Source organism: Acipenser ruthenus, chromosome 4 (genome assembly GCF_902713425.1).
Source record: "Acipenser ruthenus chromosome 4, fAciRut3.2 maternal haplotype, whole genome shotgun sequence".
Lineage (NCBI taxonomy): Eukaryota > Metazoa > Chordata > Actinopteri > Acipenseriformes > Acipenseridae > Acipenser > Acipenser ruthenus.
In genome coordinates this window covers 58,692,559-58,712,248 of record NC_081192.1, presented here as the reverse complement: position 1 = coordinate 58,712,248, position 19,690 = coordinate 58,692,559, and the positions used below count along the sequence as shown (strand labels likewise).

Genomic DNA, 19,690 nt, shown 5'->3' with positions numbered 1-19,690 from the left:
CTGGCATAGAACTTATGGCAGTGTTTCCTAAATCTATAATAGATATATGGCTACCAAACGTTTCTGCATATTTGTCTTTGGACCACTCATGAAGGAAGAATTGGGTAAGAGCTGTCTTGTTGCCATCATGAGATAGGAACTTCTGCCATTGCTTCTGAACTTTTTGGGTACTGTTGCTGATTTTAATCACACATTTTCCACTACTAGCATGACAACTACTCTCAGTGGCTTTGATGGAGTTTTCTCTGTATTCATCAGCAACAATATCCACTCGAGATGATCCCTTGGGGAACCGTAAGGCCTTATCCAGAACTACCATGGCAAGGTCAGCAAAAGTCTCCAGGTGAGAAAGGGGTTGCAGCAAAGCCATCAGATCAATGATTCACATAGCCTGGTCTGAAATTACATCAGCTGGGTTGACACCCTTTTCAGTGAAATCACCCAGCTTACTTTTGGCAGTTTTGCACAACGTACCATCTGCAGTTGCTAGCGCCCAAGGAACAAGTCCAAGCGCATGTTTCACCACATTTCATAGATCCATCTGTCTGAGGAATGACCACTATTTGTGCAAAGAGGCTCTGATCGTCTTTGAGGATGACTACTTGCCCAGTGACTTTGGCTTTGGCTGCTTTTTGTAAATCTGCAAAGAATTTCAACATCATGAAAGGAAGTTTCCTTTGTCAGTTGTCTCTTCTTAAAAACTGAGACAAGGCTTCCTTACCCTTTACGTGTGCTTGCAGTAAATATGCTGAGACTCGAGGATCTGCCTTTATCCCAGATGTAAGACTAAAAAGTTCTTCCAAACTTTCAAAGGGGTTGACAAAATTACTTAATGAATTAAATACTTTGAGAAAATCGTAATTGTCCGCTTCAGCCTTGATTGGCTTGCCTCTTTATGCGTTCTGTAGCTTTCATTATAATGTATTCCTGAGATGTTCCAACAGTTTTCAATGGTGGTTGCCTGTTCATGCGCTGTCGGCATCCATCGCTCCACAGCTCCTTTTCACAGGCTGAAACCTACATTGCCTCCCTTTGATTTTGTGTCCTTGTTGATCAATCAATCTTTATTTTATATAGCGCCTTTCATAGTGGACCACCATCACAAAGTGCTTTACAAGACAGTGAGGAACAATGCATAATACATTAAATACAGTGAAATAGTACATTAAATACAAACAGTAAAAAAACAATGCAAATACATTAAATAAGGCTAGGATGTGAATTCTAAACACTATGGATGTGTGTGTCATACAAAATCATACAAATAAGATGGAGTGAAAAACCTGAAATAGCAATTTAGACAACAGCTAGTAACCGATATCAGGTTTAAAGAGCATTGATAACAAGAGAGAAGAAGTGGGTCTTGAGAGTTGATTTGAAGTGAGCGACTGTGGGAGCCACATGCACTAAAGCTGGGAGAGAGTTCCAGAGAGTTGGGGCCTGAAGCTAAAAGACCGCTCTCCAAGTGTGATGCACTTTTGCTTGGGTATAACAAGTAAGCCAGAATCAGAGGACCTCAGCTTGCGTGGAGGGACATAGCGGATCAGCAGATTGTAGAGATACTCTGGAACGGTGTGATGAAGGGCCTTGTAGGCAAGCAGGAGAATTTTCAAAGTAATCCTGAACTTTACAGGTAGCCAGTGCAGCTGGGCAAGACAGGAGGTAGACAGTTGCCTTCTCGAGTTGCCCTGATACATGACAAAAGCAGAGTTACCATTTCTATGTAGGAGCTCCAGAATTCTGCCATTGGGTCATTGTCGATCTTGTAGAATTGGAGGAATAACTGGTACAAAGCATCAAACTTGGGAATTTGAAACACAACTCCAACAGTATCCTTATCGTAATAGCATCTACTAATGGCTGAAATTCTTTGTCATCGTGGTTGCATTCCTCAAGCCATTTTCTAAATATTTCATACTGAACTCTTGTGGCGACCGCCACATAAATGATGTTAAAAATACATCATTATCTGTTCTTTAATTAGAATGGATTACACCTGGCCAGGTTAGAATAAATTGTTCATCTCTGCCTTATTTATTAGCCTATCTCCCGTTTGGCTTAGTTGTCCAGGCTTGAGGGGGATTTATCGGGGTTCATTTTATTTCTTTTTTCTATGTGAAGGCTCTTCTATTATGCCAGTTACGGTAATTGTTTTAATTAAAGCCACCTGGGTTTCATTGATAAAAAGAGCGTATTGTGGGAAATGAGGAGGATGGCCTGAAAGGAGAGCTGAGTGTCGTTTGCAGTTTTGTTGCGGTTTCTTTTTTGCTTTTTAAATTATTTAAGCTTATCTAGAAACGATGTAACATTTTTTATGGAGTGGCACTGAGCTAATTGTCGCGAATACAGCTTTGGAATACCGTTCGTTTTTTATATATATATATATAGATTATTTGAGACTGAAGAAAACAGATCGATTTACGTCCCAGGAACAACGCGCAGCCGGTCCTCGGACACACGACAGGAAGGGGTGAGACGGTCTGTTAGACTTTTCCTTTTTTGTGCTGGACAATGCTGGATTACAATTGTTTTTTTTTCTCATAGTACTATGGGCGTTTGTTTTGATACTTTATTTTTCTCTGGAATATGTTTTTTGCAAGTTTGTTTTGTTTTGAAGCACATTTGACTTTGTTTGGTTTGTTATTTTTTTCTGCAATAAGGAACTTTTATAACTGCATTAATTTTACATGGATTGGTTAACTTTTGTTAATACTTCTTCATTGTGTTTCAAGCTGTTTTGTGGATCGTTCTTACCAGTAATACCCAGGGTTAACAGGGTCAGTTTGAGTGTTTGCTGTATTTCTTGCTGTTTCACTGCCAAAATATTTATATCAGTGTATACACTATGCATTCTATTGTGCTATGAGGTTTCTTAGAGCAATGTTTAAGGTATATTTTGCTTCCTTTGTATTGACATTGTACTGTTCTACAGTTTTTTGCCACTATAAAAAGGTTACTGAAGATTATGACACTCTTACCCACGAACTTTTGGTCCCATTATTTGCTGTCAATCAGTCTTTAATTATCTGTTTTTTGAAATCAGTTAGTCTTGGCTTGTGTCTTAAGTCTGGTTGTTACACTCTCATTATGGCTTCCATCATAACTTTATGTATGCAGACTGTTCTGTTGTAATGACAGCATTCTAGCATGTCATTGTAGATCCCGATCTAATGATTTCTACTTCTAGAAGGATGTCCCTGAGTCCAGCATCTGCAAAGCGTTTCCCTATTACAGCAAGTAGGGTACAAGGTATGTGAAAACCTCCCATTCAAGGCACAAAGTGCTTGAATTCCATAGGGTCCTTCCAGATGAAATCTACTGCCTTTGCATAGATGGCCTGATCAGAAAGCACAACGACATCTTTTTGGCCCAGTTGGCTAGCCATAACCTGTGAGCGTTTGAGGCTGTACACCACAGAAAATTCTGTTGGATGAGGTTCCACCACTGGACAATTGCCAGTAACACTGTGTAGGGGTCCTTCGTGCGAGAATAATCACTATTGCCCACACAAAGCAGAAACCATGCAAAATCCAGTCGTTGACTGTATGACTCAACATGAGGAGATGTTTCTAGTGCGTGCATGTCAATGGCGCAAACAGGTGGGTCTTCTTCACTACCAGCTGTGAAAGGCAGCAATCCACTGGAGTGATGGGATAGTGAATGTTGTTTTGGAGCATGTCTGTGTGGTTCTAAAGGACTTGGGAGCACACATGTACCTGTCTTTGGATTATGATACCATTAGTGCAGTGTGTTGTTCCTGCTCCTGAAAGGGTTTTCTCAAGAACGTCATTGTTGTCCCAACACCATGTCGCAAAGACCCCTGGCTGAACATTGCTGGGGAGAAATACTCCTTTTTCCTCGAGTGTAAACTGCTTTTCAGCCATGGATGTTTCTAATTCCAACATTTTGTGTAAGAGATGGAATAGCCAAAGTAGTTTCACCATTTGAGATGATCCTGTGAGACTTTTAATACTGACAGCGAGTGCCCCATGTTTTAGGGTTTTCAACCAGCAAGCACTGGTGTTGTAAATTAGATTCTACCCTATAGACATCACTATTCTATGGATGTGTGGTGTCACAGCTGCTCGTCCTCCACTTGGAATACTGCAGTTGTCAGTCATTGTCCACACCAAGAAACTGTACAGTAAATCTGGCAGGACAACTTTGTCTTCACATACATCATCTGCAGTAGGTGGCCATGACGTATTCTCAACTTCCAACAATGTAGACATTTTACAGTGTGGTACACATTTTTAAGATTCTAGTCCTCTGTATCAGTGTCATCATTGGTATGCCTCTGCTGATAATCAAGCTGCGCCCTCATCATTTCAGTATCTGACAAACTCTTAACTGTAGACTCAAGCAAGCATTCCCTTTGGCATCATATGAGTAGATCATTTCTGCATGACTTTGAGATCTGGGATGCCAGAAGGCAACAGATCTTTGGAAGTGGTGATAAATTTTATTCTTAAGCTTCTCGGTTCTGTACTCGGAAGCTTCGATTCCTTCATCCAGCAACAGTTCTGTGTAACGCTGTCAAACATATGACATAAAGAGAAATTCTGTTCTATCTAACTCTCTTTTTGATCTCCTCAGCCAGATGATGAAAGGCTGTATCAAACCCTTTATAGTTCTTGTTGATATTCTTTTCTTCTCGTGCTTTGACTGCATGTAGGGATTTCTTGTTGGTGTAATTACTGTAACAACTGTGGTGGTACATAACAGTGTTGCTACACAATCTTGATTTTCCAGTTCAGCAATTACATGTGCATCGTTCCTTAATTGTGCAGCTTGCAGAAGTCTTGCACCAGTTTCAAATTTTAGACGTTGTGTCAGTGGCTCTTTTATATTATTCTGACAATTTTATTCTGCTTGTGTTCCTGGCATATAATGCACAACTCTACTTTTGTGTGAGGCAGACTGGCTCTAGTGGTTTGAGATTTTCTCTTGGTAGGAGAGTCAGAATTATCCCTTCTGCCGGTGGTTATTTTACTTTTTATCTGATGTTTGGCCTACATTTGTTTGAGGTGACCTGAGTCCCAAGGTCCTTCTGCCAAGAACCTTCAAATCTGGAAAAATGATCATTGAAACAAATTTTAGCAGCATGTTTGAATGTCTCTCCACTAACCAATGTGAAAGAGGTAAGTTTGCCTTGGTTGCCTTCTTTATGGTATAAGCACCTGTCTAGAGCAGAACCTGACTTTGATGTCTCTTCAGCCATGTTGACTCTCTCACACAGCAACATGTCTCTATAGTGGTTCACATCTATCCCTATCAGTTCACTTCCAACTGATTTACGCCTTTGCCTAGTAATCTAGGTGATGAATAGCCTGAGTCTTAAAAAAAAAAAAAAAAAAAAAAAAAAAAAAATGAAATGGTGACTATTTTTCACATACGTAACTGCTTTCTGGATTTTTAAAAAATTCAAGAAACTGGGGGCTCCCGAGTGGCGCATCCAGTAAAAGCACTTGCTAGAGTGCAGGATGCGCCCTATAGCCTGGACGTCGCCGGTTCGAGTCCAGGCTATTCCACAGCCGACCGTGGACGGGAGCTCCAGGGGGCGGCACTCAATTGGGGAGGGAGGGTTAGGTCGGCCAGGGTGTCCTCGGCTCACCGCGCACCAGCGACCCCTGTAGTCTGGCCGGGCGCCTGCGGGCTTGCCTGTAAGCTGCCCAGAGCTGCGTTGTCCTCCGACGCTGTAGCTCTGAGGCGGCTGCACGGTGAGTCTGCAGAGTGTAAAGAAGCGGGCGGCTGACGACACACGCTTCGGAGGACAGCGTGTGTTCATCTTCGCCCCTCCCGAGTCAGCGCAAGGGTGGTAGCGGTGAACTGAGCCTAAAAAATAATTGGGCATTTCAAATTGGGGAGAAAATAATAAAAACTAATTGGCAACGACTAAATTTTTAAAATAAAAATTAAAATTCAGGAAACTCTCCATATGAGCTAAAAATTCACATATTCTAATAAACAATTTAATATCTATAATGTTAACACTAGAAGCCCCGCGGTAGTCATTTTGGCAGTTTTTGGTTTTAAAATGTAATTTTCTCCAGTCGTGAAACACATATGGGGCTGTGCGTTCATGTACCTTTCTGTCCGTATGTATTGCATATTATCACAAAGCAAGAAATGCGGGAGTGCAGAAATAAAGGAGATATATTATATTATACCTAAAAGCCCCGGGAGCAGTCACATTGACGGTCACACAGAAAACAATTGTATTTTGATTATACAGAAGGACGCCTGACGCCTGCTTGCCAGCTGCGCTGCTTTGGTCAGTCAATTAGCATCCGGACTAGTGAAAATAAATACCAGAGACCGTGGTTTTTACAATGCAACAAAATATGGAGTTGATGTTTTGGATCAGATGGCACGGAAGTATTCTGTGCAAGCTGGCTCCTGACGGTAGTCTGTTCCAGTGTTTTACAATGTATTGGACCTAGCAGCCATCAACTCCTGGGTACTTTACAAAGAATGCACGGAGAAGAATTTACCAAGGAGAGAATATATTTTACAGTTAGCACAGCAACTTCACAAGAAGCATTTGGAACAGAGGGAGACTGCCAAGCGTGTACAAACAGCTGAAGCTGGCAACCCCGCTGAGAGCCGCAAGAGACGCCAATGCCAGGTTGGCAAGTGCAATAAAAATAAAACTTCGGACAGCTGTGCCCTGTGCAGAAAGGCGGCGTGGAGAAGCACATTATCTGTGTTGATTGTGAACAGCCTTAGACTCAAGGTAAAGGAATCCCCTTTTGTCGAAAAAAAGAAAAATAAATTCGACTTTTTTTTATAACTTCTTGTGCTGTGCATGTCTGTAAAATGTTTTTTTTTCTAAGTTTTTTTTATCTGTGTTGTTCAGTTGCTTTTGCTCATCTGATAATAAACTGATTGCTGTTGAAAAGTAAAAAATGTATTGCTATCGTTTCAGTTTTATAAATAGGTATGTTGTAAACCGATGTCTGTTCAGATGTTTATTTATTTACATTTTCTTGTTTTGATTTGTAAAATAAATGTTCATATATAATATGCTTTGGTTGTTCAGATGTTTGTGACGTACGCAATAAAAAAAAAAAAGAATTACATCTGACTGTTTCTCCTTTCGTTATACTATTTACAGTGTTTTGAATACAGCCATCAGAAAGACTGCTGCGGGGCTTCTAGGTATGAGTATATCTCCGGTCCTTCTAGCGTTAAATGTATAAATGACTCATTTATATAATATGCTACCAAAATTATATACCTTACTGACCCTTTTAATCTTTTTGATGTGTGATACAATATTATACTAGCTACCCAAGTTATAGCTAGCACTGTAGCTAATGTTGATGTGCAACATAAAATGAAATAACATAAGGCCAGTTTACATGTCGGTTTGTTTCACGTGAATGGACAATGCACGTGAAACTTGGCAGAGAAAGTGAAAATGTCCCAAAAAATGGTTGCAGTATTTTACCGTGAAAGTCTCAATTTCTTGTGAGATTCCAGGAAATGCTTGTGAAATCAACGCCCACTTACAAATTTGGACACAGGTTTCTCATGAAAATGTTAATTAGCTTGTTCAAGTCCTTTCCTAAAGCTGTTATAAAAGTCACATGGGAATACGTAAGTTACCATGGTCCAAAGATGGCTGCAGGGAAATTGTTTTGTTTGCAGTATTTCCTTTATCAGATTGATGTTGCAGATAACCCCACTTTTTTCTCCGTCTTCCCTAGAACTTTGCATAATATTAATCATACGTGGATCTAAATGTATTTGTAAAGTATCATACAGATTGTATTTACCAAGTTTCTGTTTAAAACTATTACTAAAAATGTCTGACAAACTGCATTGTGGGCTTGTGAATTCAGGTGGTTACAGCTATTGTACAGTACTTCAGAATACACTTGCAAATAGCTTTCCAAATAACTCAAAATGTCTTTATTGTAAAGCACTACTTACGTCCGTTGGAGCGATGAAGAGACTCAGGTGTTAATATCCATAAGGGCTGAGGATATGATGAGGCAGCTTGAGGCAACTTATTTCTTTGGAATCAACAATACTACTCAATATTCCAATTCTTTATTAAGCAGAAGCTGTCATACAAGTACAGTGCAAACGAGGATGCTATATTTGGTATAAAGAGATACAAAATAAGCTAATGAGACAAAAATGTGATACAAAATAAAAGTACACCGTCGGGTTACAAAAATAAAGCTTGCCGTGCATCTCTAATAGCAGGACCCTCGCTGTTGTGCAATTCTTGCTGCAGGTTGAGGTAGCTGTTCCTCTGCTTGCCTGAACACCTCCTTACGGTCCTGGCACAGATTGTGCAGGATACAGCAGGCTGTAATAATTTGAGGAACAAGCTCATGGTTCACTTCAGTACGCTTCAGTAGTATCCACCCCCTCCCTTGCAATAGCCCAAACGCCTGTTCAGCGACCACTCAGATTTGGCCCTGTTTATTATTAATAAAGATCTCTTCCCCCCCCCTCCCCCCAATGCAAGATGATGTGTGAAAAGCAGTGTGGACGACAACACTAAAACAAAGTATTAAAAAAGCAGGCACTATCTATCAGCAAATCAGATCTTTAATAACCATTTACGTCACACACAATGACACGTGGATTCTCTGCTCATGTAAACAGCATGAGAATCTAAGTGGGCTGTCAGCATGGCTAATTTAAATCTGACCCCCCCTCTCCTTTATTTGCATAGCATTCGGGGGAAAAGTAGGTGTTCCAAAGGGAAATGTGAGGCTTTACATGTAAACACAAAAAGGCACCATGTCCACGTTTATTCACGAGAAACAGATGTCTCGAGAAAAGTCAAACACTCATGTAACGTGGCCTATTGTCAATTTTATTCAAGGAGAGCTGCCAGGAAAGTAACAAAGTTTAGTGTGGCTTCCACTATTAATAATAATAATAATAATAATAATAATAATAATAATAATAATAATAATATTATTATTATTATTATTATTATTATTATTATTATTATTATTATTATTATTATTTCATAGAAAATAATAGTAGTCATTAGACAGATCATAGACAGATCATAGACATTGCTCTGCTCTCTGCTTCATTTTATTGTGCTGGCTTGCTGGCATATTATAGAACACTTACTTTGACAAATCAAATCGAGCTAAATGTTTGCCGAGGGGCTAGTTCTTGAGTGTATCAGAATCTAGGGATACTGTCTGCACTTACATTTACAAAAACACTTTGAAAGTAAATAGTTTAGGTTATAAGTTATAGAGACCACCACCAAAAACAATTCTAGCCTTTGCAAGTTTAGATTTATATTTCATAATTTCCTCTTGTTTTTTCTGTAGGCATTTGGACACATCTCGACTAGATGTTGACGTGCAAACAACCTACATCAGAGTAACTGTTAAAGGAAAGGTATGTGCTCTGAACAGGATTCACAGACTGTACAGATTAATTATCCCTCACATTAATAATTTATGTAAATGTATTCTACGACAAATAAAAGTGGCAATTCCCTAATGCATAGTGGCTATAGGAGCTGGCCAGATAGAGGGTTAATAATGGTTAGGAGGGTCTTCAGAATCCAATTTTTTTATGCATTCCAGTGAACAGTTTAAAAAGTGACTATGGGGACTTCCCTGAAGAACTATTCAATTGATCAATCATGTCGAATTAGTGCGGACCACGGTTAACAGTGTTATGGCAGGTGTTTGTTTATTCTTTATATATTAATCCTTGAAGTGCATGACCCCACAGGAAAGTTGTTGTGCATTAGAACAATTTAAAATGCATTATATATAGGGCTTCTGATTTTCAATTTTAACTGATTTATTATTATTTATTATTGTTATTATTACATTTCTTAGCAGACGCCCTCATCCAGGGCGACTTACAATTATTACAAGATATCACATTATTTTTACATACAATTACCCATTTATACAGCTGGGTTTTTACTGGAGCAATCTAGGTAAAGTACCTTGCTCAAGGGTACAACAGCAGTGTGTATCACTGCCAAGGGTATTTCGTCACTTGTTGACTTTCGACACCGCTTATGTACCCTTTAAAGCAGATGCTCCTTTTGGTGTTCAGTAAAGAAGCTGATTTAATGACTCAAGCGGGTTTTGTATGACAAGCATATCACTTGTGCCAAACGTCATTATTCAGATGAATGAATCTTTTTATAAAATTGGAGTGTTAGCGCTAGACTAGAGAATGCATGTTTTAAATGTTATATTGCAGATCTAAAATTAATATTTACATTTATATCTCATCATGAGCAGCAGTGTGACTTTTTATGTGGTGTTTTTGGTGAAATCATGTTAGTTATTGTATTTTACTTCATAATAGCTGAATATTTTATTTAAAGTGAAATAATGGAAAAACACCAGTGCGTTACATTTAAAATGTAATACACTGTACAATAAAGATTACACAAACTGTGTATGCTCTGCAATGTACTATCCCTTGTTCTTGTGTATTTTGCTGCCATCAAGAGATAGCCTAACTACTGTACTGCACAACAACGCTAGTATTTAAAAAGTCTTGCTCACAAACATTTCATGTTTTACATTATGTGTCTTGTGGCTCTCGACCATATGAAAATGTTGGTATGCGACTCGTAGGGTCAGGAAGTTTGGCCAAGCCTGCACTATAAAGCATCCCAACTTTCTCCAAAAACAGAATATTGTATTTATTATATAGATTTACCTTCCAAAAATGTGGTTGACAGATATGAAAATTGATAGGTTAGGTTGAGGGGGACTAAGATGGTGAGAAATCCTGAAGATCAAAAATCCAGTCGCTTATTCACCTGTCTCAAATACGCAAGTGAGTGGATTCTACTGTTCATGTTTCTGGCAATTCCCATTATGACAATTAGCTGCCCTGGCATTTGTTTTATCAAATCTCTAACTAGCGCTTGCAGTATATTAACAATTGACCATTGAAATGCCGGAAACCAACAAAGTACGATAACATGCAAACTTAAGTTACACAGCAAAATTGCTATGCATAATCTTTACGCATTAAATTTCAATATCATATGTAATTTTATATTTTTTTCAATGCATAAAACACCCAGTATGCAGTTTATGTGGAGCGCTAAGCTCAACTAACTTTTCAGTTTTATTTGTATTAGATTACTTTTCTTTGTATTAAAGTCTAGTATACAGTCCCCTATAAAAGAAGGGTAGAGGCCAAATGTCTATTGAAAGACACACTTGCTGAAGCTTTCTCTAAAAGACTGAAGTTTGTTTAATTAATTTTCTGATTGAGTTGAAAATTGAGGATGAAAATTGAATAGTTTGGCCAAATTATCACAGTAACTCCAGGTTCCCTTTCAAGTACGAAATGTAACCATTACCTCATGGGTATTAATCCTTTGATACCGTCTAACCTGAATCGATATTCCAAAGCTGCATGTAGTGGCTGTGACGCAGTCGTCCCCGCCCCCGAGAGCATTAAAGAGACTGCAGTCACTCACAACGTCATCATTTTTCCTTTTTGTGCTCAATCTCCAGTGCAGGCAGGGGCTCACATGAAACTTGTCACAGATCACCCTTTCTGATTAGGTCTGTCGGTGAACTATGCAAAAAGCCAGCTCACACCTTCACAGACAGCCTCGTATTATGGAGAGTGTCTGGATTCTAAGGCCATGTTGTTCACTCTGTCGGAAGACAGAGTGCAGAGAATAGCTGCTTGTCTCAAGCTTTTTCAACTCAGCAAGAATCTCACAGTAGTGACGTTTCATCGGCTCCTGGGCTTGATGGCAGCAGCTTCCCAGACCCTCCCCTTGGGTCTTCTGCACATGCGCCCTCTCCATGACTGGTTCAACAGAAGGGTTTTTCAACCCACATTGAACCACGGCCGTCTGCTAACAGTATCTCGGCACTGTCTGCAGGCACTATGCTGGTGGACACTGCTTGCTCACCTACGCTTAGGCGTAGCACTGGGCAGTGTTATCAGGAGAGATGTCACCACAGATGCGTCCAGCCTCGTCTGGGGTGCCGTGTGGAACAGCAGGGGAGCGCAAACAGTATGGAGACCCCCAAGGCAAGGTCTCCATATAAATATTCTGGAACTGCAGGCAGTGTTTTTATTCTTGCAGACATGTGCTTGTCCGGATGGACAACACTACTGTGGTGGCATACATAAACCACCTGGGCGGCCTCAGGTCCCCCAGTCTCCACCGGGTTGCCCGCAAGCTGTTACTTTGGGCGTACCATTACCTAACTTTCACTGTGGGCAGTACATTTTCCCGGGGTGACGAATTGGGCAGCGGACCTCCTTTCAAGGACAGTCCCCAGTGCCTCAGAATGGAGGCTTCACCCAGAAGTGGCGAGCCTCATTTGGAAATGGTTCGGGAGAGCACAGGTGGACCTGTTTCCCAAGAATCGACCCATTGCCCCTTTTGGTTCTCAATAACAGGAGCCGGGAACCCGCTAGCAATAGATGCCTTGGTACACCAGTGGCCGAGGCAGCTTCTGTATACTTTTCCTCGACTCGCCATGCTCTTGCTGTGCTTACAAAAGATCAGGCAAGACTGGGCCAGGGTGTTATTAATAGCCCCTTATTGGCCCAAGAGACTGTGGCTTTCAACCCTGATACAGCTCCTGAGAGGTCAGCCGTGGAGTCTACCGAAACGCTGTGACCTGCTCAGTCAGGCGCAGGGGACGTTGTGGCATCCCGACCCATCGAGCCTGCAGCTCTGGGTCTGGCCCCTGAACGGCACCATTTGAGCTGTCTGGGGCTTTCTAATAGTCATTGACACTTCAGTATGGGTCTAAGTGGGGTGTTTTTCAAATGTGGTGCCTGCCTGAGGGATTAGACCCTACAACCTGTCCCATAGCAGTTATACTGCAATTTTTACAGGACCTATTTGATGAGGGGAAATCCCCCTCTACATTTAAAGGTCTATTTGGTAACCATTTGATTCAGTCTCCCCAGGAGCTCATTTCCTGGCGGGCCAATTTTTAAAGGGTGCTCAGCGGCTTTGGCCCCCTATGAAGGACTGTGGCCAAGTGCCCGCCCCTGTGCGTATTTATGTGTTCTGTGTTGCGTGTGGAGTGTTAATGTTGGTGTATAGATATTGCTACAAGGGATATAAATGGGTCTGTGTAGCATGAGTGTTTTAAAATATATAGTTGTATTTAGGCATGGGGATTGCACAAACACTTCACGTGCATTTAAAGTATGTAATAGTATGTAAGCACAGGATTGCACAAATTAGTTCACGTGCTGGGATTCAAGTGAATAATTAATTAGTAATTGAATCCCAGCACAACAGTATATATAGATGCAAGTTTCACTCACTCGGGGTTGTGTGTTCAGTGAGTGGAGAACAGGTGTGGAGAGGAGAGTAATTAAAATTAAAGAAAAAAGAAACCGCAATTGCTACGTCGTGCTGGAGGACCAGTACAGTACTTGTTTGTTTTGTCTGTTCGTGCACTGTTCATTTGTTTAATGTTAGTCCGTTTTGTTTGTCTATTTATTTTGGCCTCAAGTTTCGTGTGCTGTTTTTGTTTAAAACTTTTTATTTTGTTCATTATTAAACCGTGCAACAGCGCAATTCACATTTCACCTTGCACTGCTGTGTGTTTCTTCCGGGTCTGATGTCACCACTACAGCCTGCTTGTCACAAGGACATTGTCCCTCGTTGGAGGCTTAATGTGGTGCTGGAAGCATTATGAAGCCTCCCTTTAAGCCCTTGCATTCACCTGAGCTGCAATATTTATCAAGGAAAGCAGCTTTCTTGCTCGCTATTACATCTGCTAAGCAGGTGAGTGAGTTGCAAGCTTTTTCAGTTGCAAAAGCCTGCTTAATTTTTGCAGAAGCCAGGGCGAAAGTCACACTTCGCACTAATACTGCTTTTTTGCCAAAAACCATCTCGGCATTCCACATGAACCAGACGGTGGAGCTTGAGGCTTTTCATCCGCCTCCTTTCCAGTCTGTTAGAGAGCGGCAGCGCCATACGCTTTGCCCGGTGCAGACACTAGCGTATAAAGTGGACAAGACCAAAAGTTGGAGGCAGTCTGAACAGTTTATGTTATGGGGCTAAGTCCCATGTGAAAGCTCTGTCTAAACATAGGCTATCAAGATGGATCACAGATACGGTTCACACTATATAATCGAGCCAACTTGCCCCCTCCAGAGAAGCTCACCTCCCATTCTACCAGGGGCATGGCAACTTCGTGGGCTTTATTCCCATGAGGTAATGGTTACATTTCGTACTCGGTGTGTCTTTTGCAGCAGTCTTGAGGGAAAAATGATGACGTTTCGAGTGACTGTAGTCTCTTCTATGCCCTCGGGGGCGGCCATGACTGCATCATGGGCACTACGTGCAGCTTTGGAATATCGATTCAGGTTAGACGGTATCAAAGGATTAATACCCATGAGGTAATGGTTACATTTTTCAGGAAACCAGGGTTATGATACTAGCCTAACGTTTGTTCCTTTATAGTCCCTCAACCAGGACATATATAATAGTCTTTGTCTATTAACTTTAATGTTTGGTTCTGGAAAGATCACTCAAAGTAATCATGTGTAACAAAGTAAAGTTTGACTCTTGCTGTGCTTCTTCAACTGAACTTTTCCTGACTTTAAATCTATTGAGTTACTTTGCAAGCATTTGGCAACAGCCCTCTACCATCTTTGGCTCGCATAGCATTCCTTACTTATCACAGCCTTTTAACTTTAGGGATGATTATCTCTCTTTTGCAATTATAATTGAGCACTGTAACATTGATAAGTACAGTCTAATTTAATAGCCTGAAACAGCGGCACATTTTAATGAAGCCACCCTTTAATTCCATATTAATACATCAAGTAATGGTGAATGAGAAAAAGGCTATGCTGGTGTTTTATATTCATATATAATAATATGCAATGCCAAGAAGTGTTGCATTTCAAGGAATCTCGTGTAGCAACTACTAAGATTTGAAGGTTTATTTTTATTATTTTGCAGATTTTTCATTCTTAGCCCTCAAATGAGCAATTTGGACAGTTTTCAAAAAAATTTTTGCCTTATTTTTTAAAATACACTCTTATTTATTGTTATTATGAAAAACGGAAATATATTATTTCAATAGAACTTAAATAACAACAATGTGTTTACAATTGTAGCATTATAATGTAGATCACAACATAACATATTTTTTTTTCCAATGGCAGCATTATAATAACATTATAATACTTTGCAGGCATATCACTTTCAGAAATGATTTTTTGTGTGATAGATTTCAAAGCAGACGCACTTCAAACCCTCATCAATGCTAACGTCTTTATATAGCACATATACATCAGAAAACTTGTGTCGCAAATTTTCAATCACGTCATATACAGTATCTTTACCAGATTCAGGCACGGGTGTATAGCGCTGTTATATGAATTATTATCTTGAAGTGTAGGTACAATAAATAAATAGGTCATTTTGACTTGTACCAATCCTGACAAAGCTTCCTTGCAACTTGTAAGACCAACAAATAAAAAAATTATAGATATACAGGCATTCATTTTTCACTCATATACAGATGACCCGGTCTGTCAAGCACATTTCTTAGGGACTGCTGTCATCTGCCAGTGAAATCAAAAACTGCAGACAACTTTACTCTATTGTCAAATTAAATATTAAGTGAAGCATGTTAAAAACACGTGTTAAACTTTGCAGATGCACATATAAGTGCCTGCATGCTATTCTCACGGGAGTGACAAATTTGGACTTGTTTGCGCTCCACGTGGAAATTGCGGGATAAGCAGCTGGGTGGTTAAATATATGTTGGCCAAAACTAGCTGAGCCAGTCCTGTTTGAAGTTCTCTTGACATGCAAAAATTGTGTTCAGCTGTAAGCGGTACAGGGGTGGAGATGCTGAGAGATCGGGAAAACAACCCATGTATTGTTTTACTCATCTGGTGGATAATTTTATTTATTTACAGTGCTTCGCTCTCCTAGAGAGTGAATTAAAATACAAGCAAATCAAACGGTGTAAAACCACAACATAAAAAGGTATTCGTTTGTCAAAACGAGCCGACAGCTGTGCACATATTCTTCCTCCGTCCCTGAGGCATTCACTTTTTCGCGCTCCACTAAGTCCCGTTCGTCTCCAGCCGGTGTTTTCTTTTCAGTCCTCCTGATCACAGGAGAAAAACAGTGGTATGTTTATCAAGTGCAAAAGACAGCGTCTCCGGGTGGCTCGTTTTGCTACTTGGCTTTTGCATACTCGACCAGCCTTCACAGTTATCACAGCTCCCTATATACCCCAGGCTCCACCCCCATCAATCCATTCTCAGCCACTTATTAACAAATTGGTTAATTGCTTAACCATGGACTTGATGAGGAGAAAATTCAGAGCACCTGTGTAGCTGTCCTTATCAAGATGGCCTCAGCCCGACCTTAGACCTATTGTCAGCTACATCTCGATAAGGTTACAGATTAGTCTTGTTAGCCTCCCTATCTGTCGGGAAGCCACACTTCACCCCTTTTATACACCTTCACTCTGTCGCATCAGCCTTGCAGAAATATTGATAATGACATGTTTTTTTATTTTTATGAATTTGTTCTTGATGGAAGAATGTCACTTAATGTCACCCAAACAGAAAAAAGTGTATTTGCTAAAATCTTTTATTTTGCTTTTTTTTGCAGACATTCCAGCTTGTACTGCCCTCTGAAGTGAAACCTGACAGCAGTACTGCTAAAAGGTCCCAAATCACCGGACACTTGGTCGTCACTATGCCAAAGGTGTGTAACATTAGCTTTGTATTAGTGCTAGTTATTCTTGCCCAGAGATATGTCTTTTTAGATATTTTGTTAAGCCATTCTTGAGTACATTTTGCCCATAATTACTGATTTGGAGAATATTCCAGGGTCTAGAAGGCAGCACCATAAATAAAGTTTGGTTTAATTTCCATTTTAAACGCTTAATATATTCGCCAGCCATTTTGAATCAGTTTTCAGTCTGTGTGGGACATAACCATATATAACTCTTGAATGTTAACTGAATCATAGATGTTAACTTATTGATTTTTCCCTCAGCACAAAATATTTTTACAAGATACATTTCCTAAAAATACATGTTGCATTTTTTTGTTCAGTGCGATTACAGTACATTTCACCATATTTCACTGAATGCCAACATTTACGAATACCACACAGTAACAGTCAGACCAGGGTGGTCTAATGGTAATAAGGTTTAGAGACAAGAGAGTTGATTCACACCAAATATTACATTACGATGGGCTCTGCAGTGCTTTCTGCATTTTTAGACAATTAGGGTTGTGGCTTGTGGTTTTATTGCACTGCGTAGCTTAGCCCATCTACTCTTACTGAATTATCAGTACAACTATTTCAGTTTATTTTAAGTTTAAGAAGTAATAATTGGGTCAAACCCAAGGTATTGGAATGAAATCCCATCTCATTTGAAATTAAAGTAAATAATGTACTGTATGTGGTACTTTTGTTTTTATTAAAACCTCCCCTAGCAACTACAACTTTAATATTTAACTTATTTTTTAGTGTCAACAATCATCTGTCTGTAAAGTATCAGATGGTAAAGGAGACCATTACAGCATCATTTCTGATTACTCTACCCAACCCTCTATTTAATATTGATTTTTAAACAAAAAAAGGGCACTTCAGAGCTGTGGCTCAACAAAGTAATACAGAGTTTATAACAGCTATGGCCAAAAGTTTTGTATCACGCTATAGAATTGACAAATTTTGCTTCAGAAAATCAAATGAAACCTGCTGAATAATGTTACGTTAGTATACTGAATTACAAACTGCTTTGTAGTTTTCTATATACTAACAAAAAACTGACAAACATGAAATACTGTACTACTATTATGGCTTCTGGTAGACTTTTGTGATATCATTTTGTAGTTCTTTAAATTCCATGTTAATTATAAAATGGAGTGTTAGAATGCTGCATGCTGATTGATCCTTCAGTGTTGCAAGCCGTTACAATATCCAGCACAGTGTCACGATTAGGAACTACTTGGGAACAAAGTCAAATCACTGCACCACGCAAAATCAAAGAAAACACCCATCAGAATACCAGCTGCCATGGAAGATACTGAAGATAGCAAGGTGTCTTTTCATATCTTACAGTTTATATCAATTTGCACTACAGAGAGCCAGTGGGAGTCAGTTGGGTCAAGGTATGCAATTTATAAAAAGGACGATTTATATAGTATTCCTTTCTGAATGTACATTACAAAAAGGACGATTTATATAGTATTCCTTTCTGAATGTACATTACATCTTTTCATCTGCAATCGGCAACACTGCAGGGAAAAAAACGGCTAGTTTTTTTTTATTATTGTATATATTTTTTTAATACAATGAGTGGAGCATGTCTATTTTGTCTGGAGCAGGAGAGCAGAGCGGGAATCGCAGGTAGTGGAGTGGAATGAAAGAAAGAGCGGTGAGCAGAATTTTGGCACCGCTCCGCTCCGGTCACGTTCACTGGTGTTCATACAAAATCAAACTGGCTGACCCCGAACTTACTGTCACTCACTTTCGCGAGGTGACACAAGCGTGTTTATTCTTAACTATAAATATTGCAAGGGAGCAGGTCAGTTGTTACTGTGGATTCCAAGATGGCAGAAAGTAGTGGCTGAAGGGCGATTTTATGGCTAGCAGTGGAGTAGTTCACCTTAATGATAATGCGGGCGGCTTTTTTTTTAATTGTTTTTTGCTGTGTCTGGATTGTCATGTGTTTACAGTTCTCTATAAAACCACTTACCATGAACTGCGTTATGCCTTGTTATAGTATTAAAGCAGCTGTTTGAGAATACCCTTGCTGTAAAAACTATGTTAAAGTTAAACACGAAGAGCAAGTGAGCTGCTTAAATGTAACTAAATTAATTCGTGTCCCTTTTTGATCCCAGCTGTGTCCAAAGACAACGTGTGTCTGTCCTCCACGTTAATAAATATAGTTGGTGAACTGGATGTCATGAGCCAGCTCGATCGCCCAAAATAACGCAACAAACATCCAACAAGTTGTTGATGCCCTCTCACAACTGACCAAATAAAATTGCAAGTGAACATATTGATTGTTTTTTATTTGTTTGCATCATTAATATTTAACACAACAGTAAATCCAACACAACTTACAAGAAAGGAGAGAATCTCTGACAGCACAAGCCACCTCAGATGACAAGCCTCCTCAGATCGCTGCTGTCCAATTGAAACTGACGGCTGAGGTAACCTTCACAGTTGCCAAGTCCGCTCATAATAAGCGGAATTGGGCTTGTTTTTTGAGAGTCGCGGGTTGTAATTTGCATAAACACCCACTCTAACATGGGTTGCTCTTGTTTTGGGCTTGTTGTGAAAGGCAGTGACGCTTTTTTTCTCACAGGCAGCCATTGATTCCTGAACACCTCATTTTGTTGTTGACAAGAGTTTGTGCAGGATACAGTAGGCAGTGGCAATTTTGGTAACGAATTAATATACTTCAGTCTGTTTCATCAGTATCTGACACCTCCCTTTCAAGTGCCCACCACCCGTATTTGCCCAAGCGTGGTGTTGAGTGCTTCCTCAGCAGCAGTACTTTACGCATAGCTAATTTACATATCAACCCCGACCTTTCTAATTCATTTGCATGACGTCAGGTGAAAAGCCCGGTTTACTCGAGTAAAATAAACTGAGCGAACAGAAACCCCCAAAAACATTTTACAAGAGACATTTTTCTCGTGTAAATGTCTTGAGTTAAAAAAAAAA

General features: G+C 39.9%; 1 protein-coding gene across 2 annotated transcripts in view; it reads left to right on the top strand.

The window, feature by feature from the left end:
• The window catches only part of dnaaf11 (dynein axonemal assembly factor 11), a 134,738-nt gene that overhangs the window by 37,426 nt on the left and 77,622 nt on the right, over positions 1-19,690 (top strand). For both annotated transcript variants that reach the window (XM_033998814.3, XM_059022599.1), the window contains 2 exons: positions 9,318-9,387; positions 16,613-16,708. In XM_033998814.3, the coding sequence (XP_033854705.2) occupies positions 9,318-9,387; positions 16,613-16,708 (166 nt within the window). The remainder of the gene's footprint in view (positions 1-9,317; positions 9,388-16,612; positions 16,709-19,690) is intronic.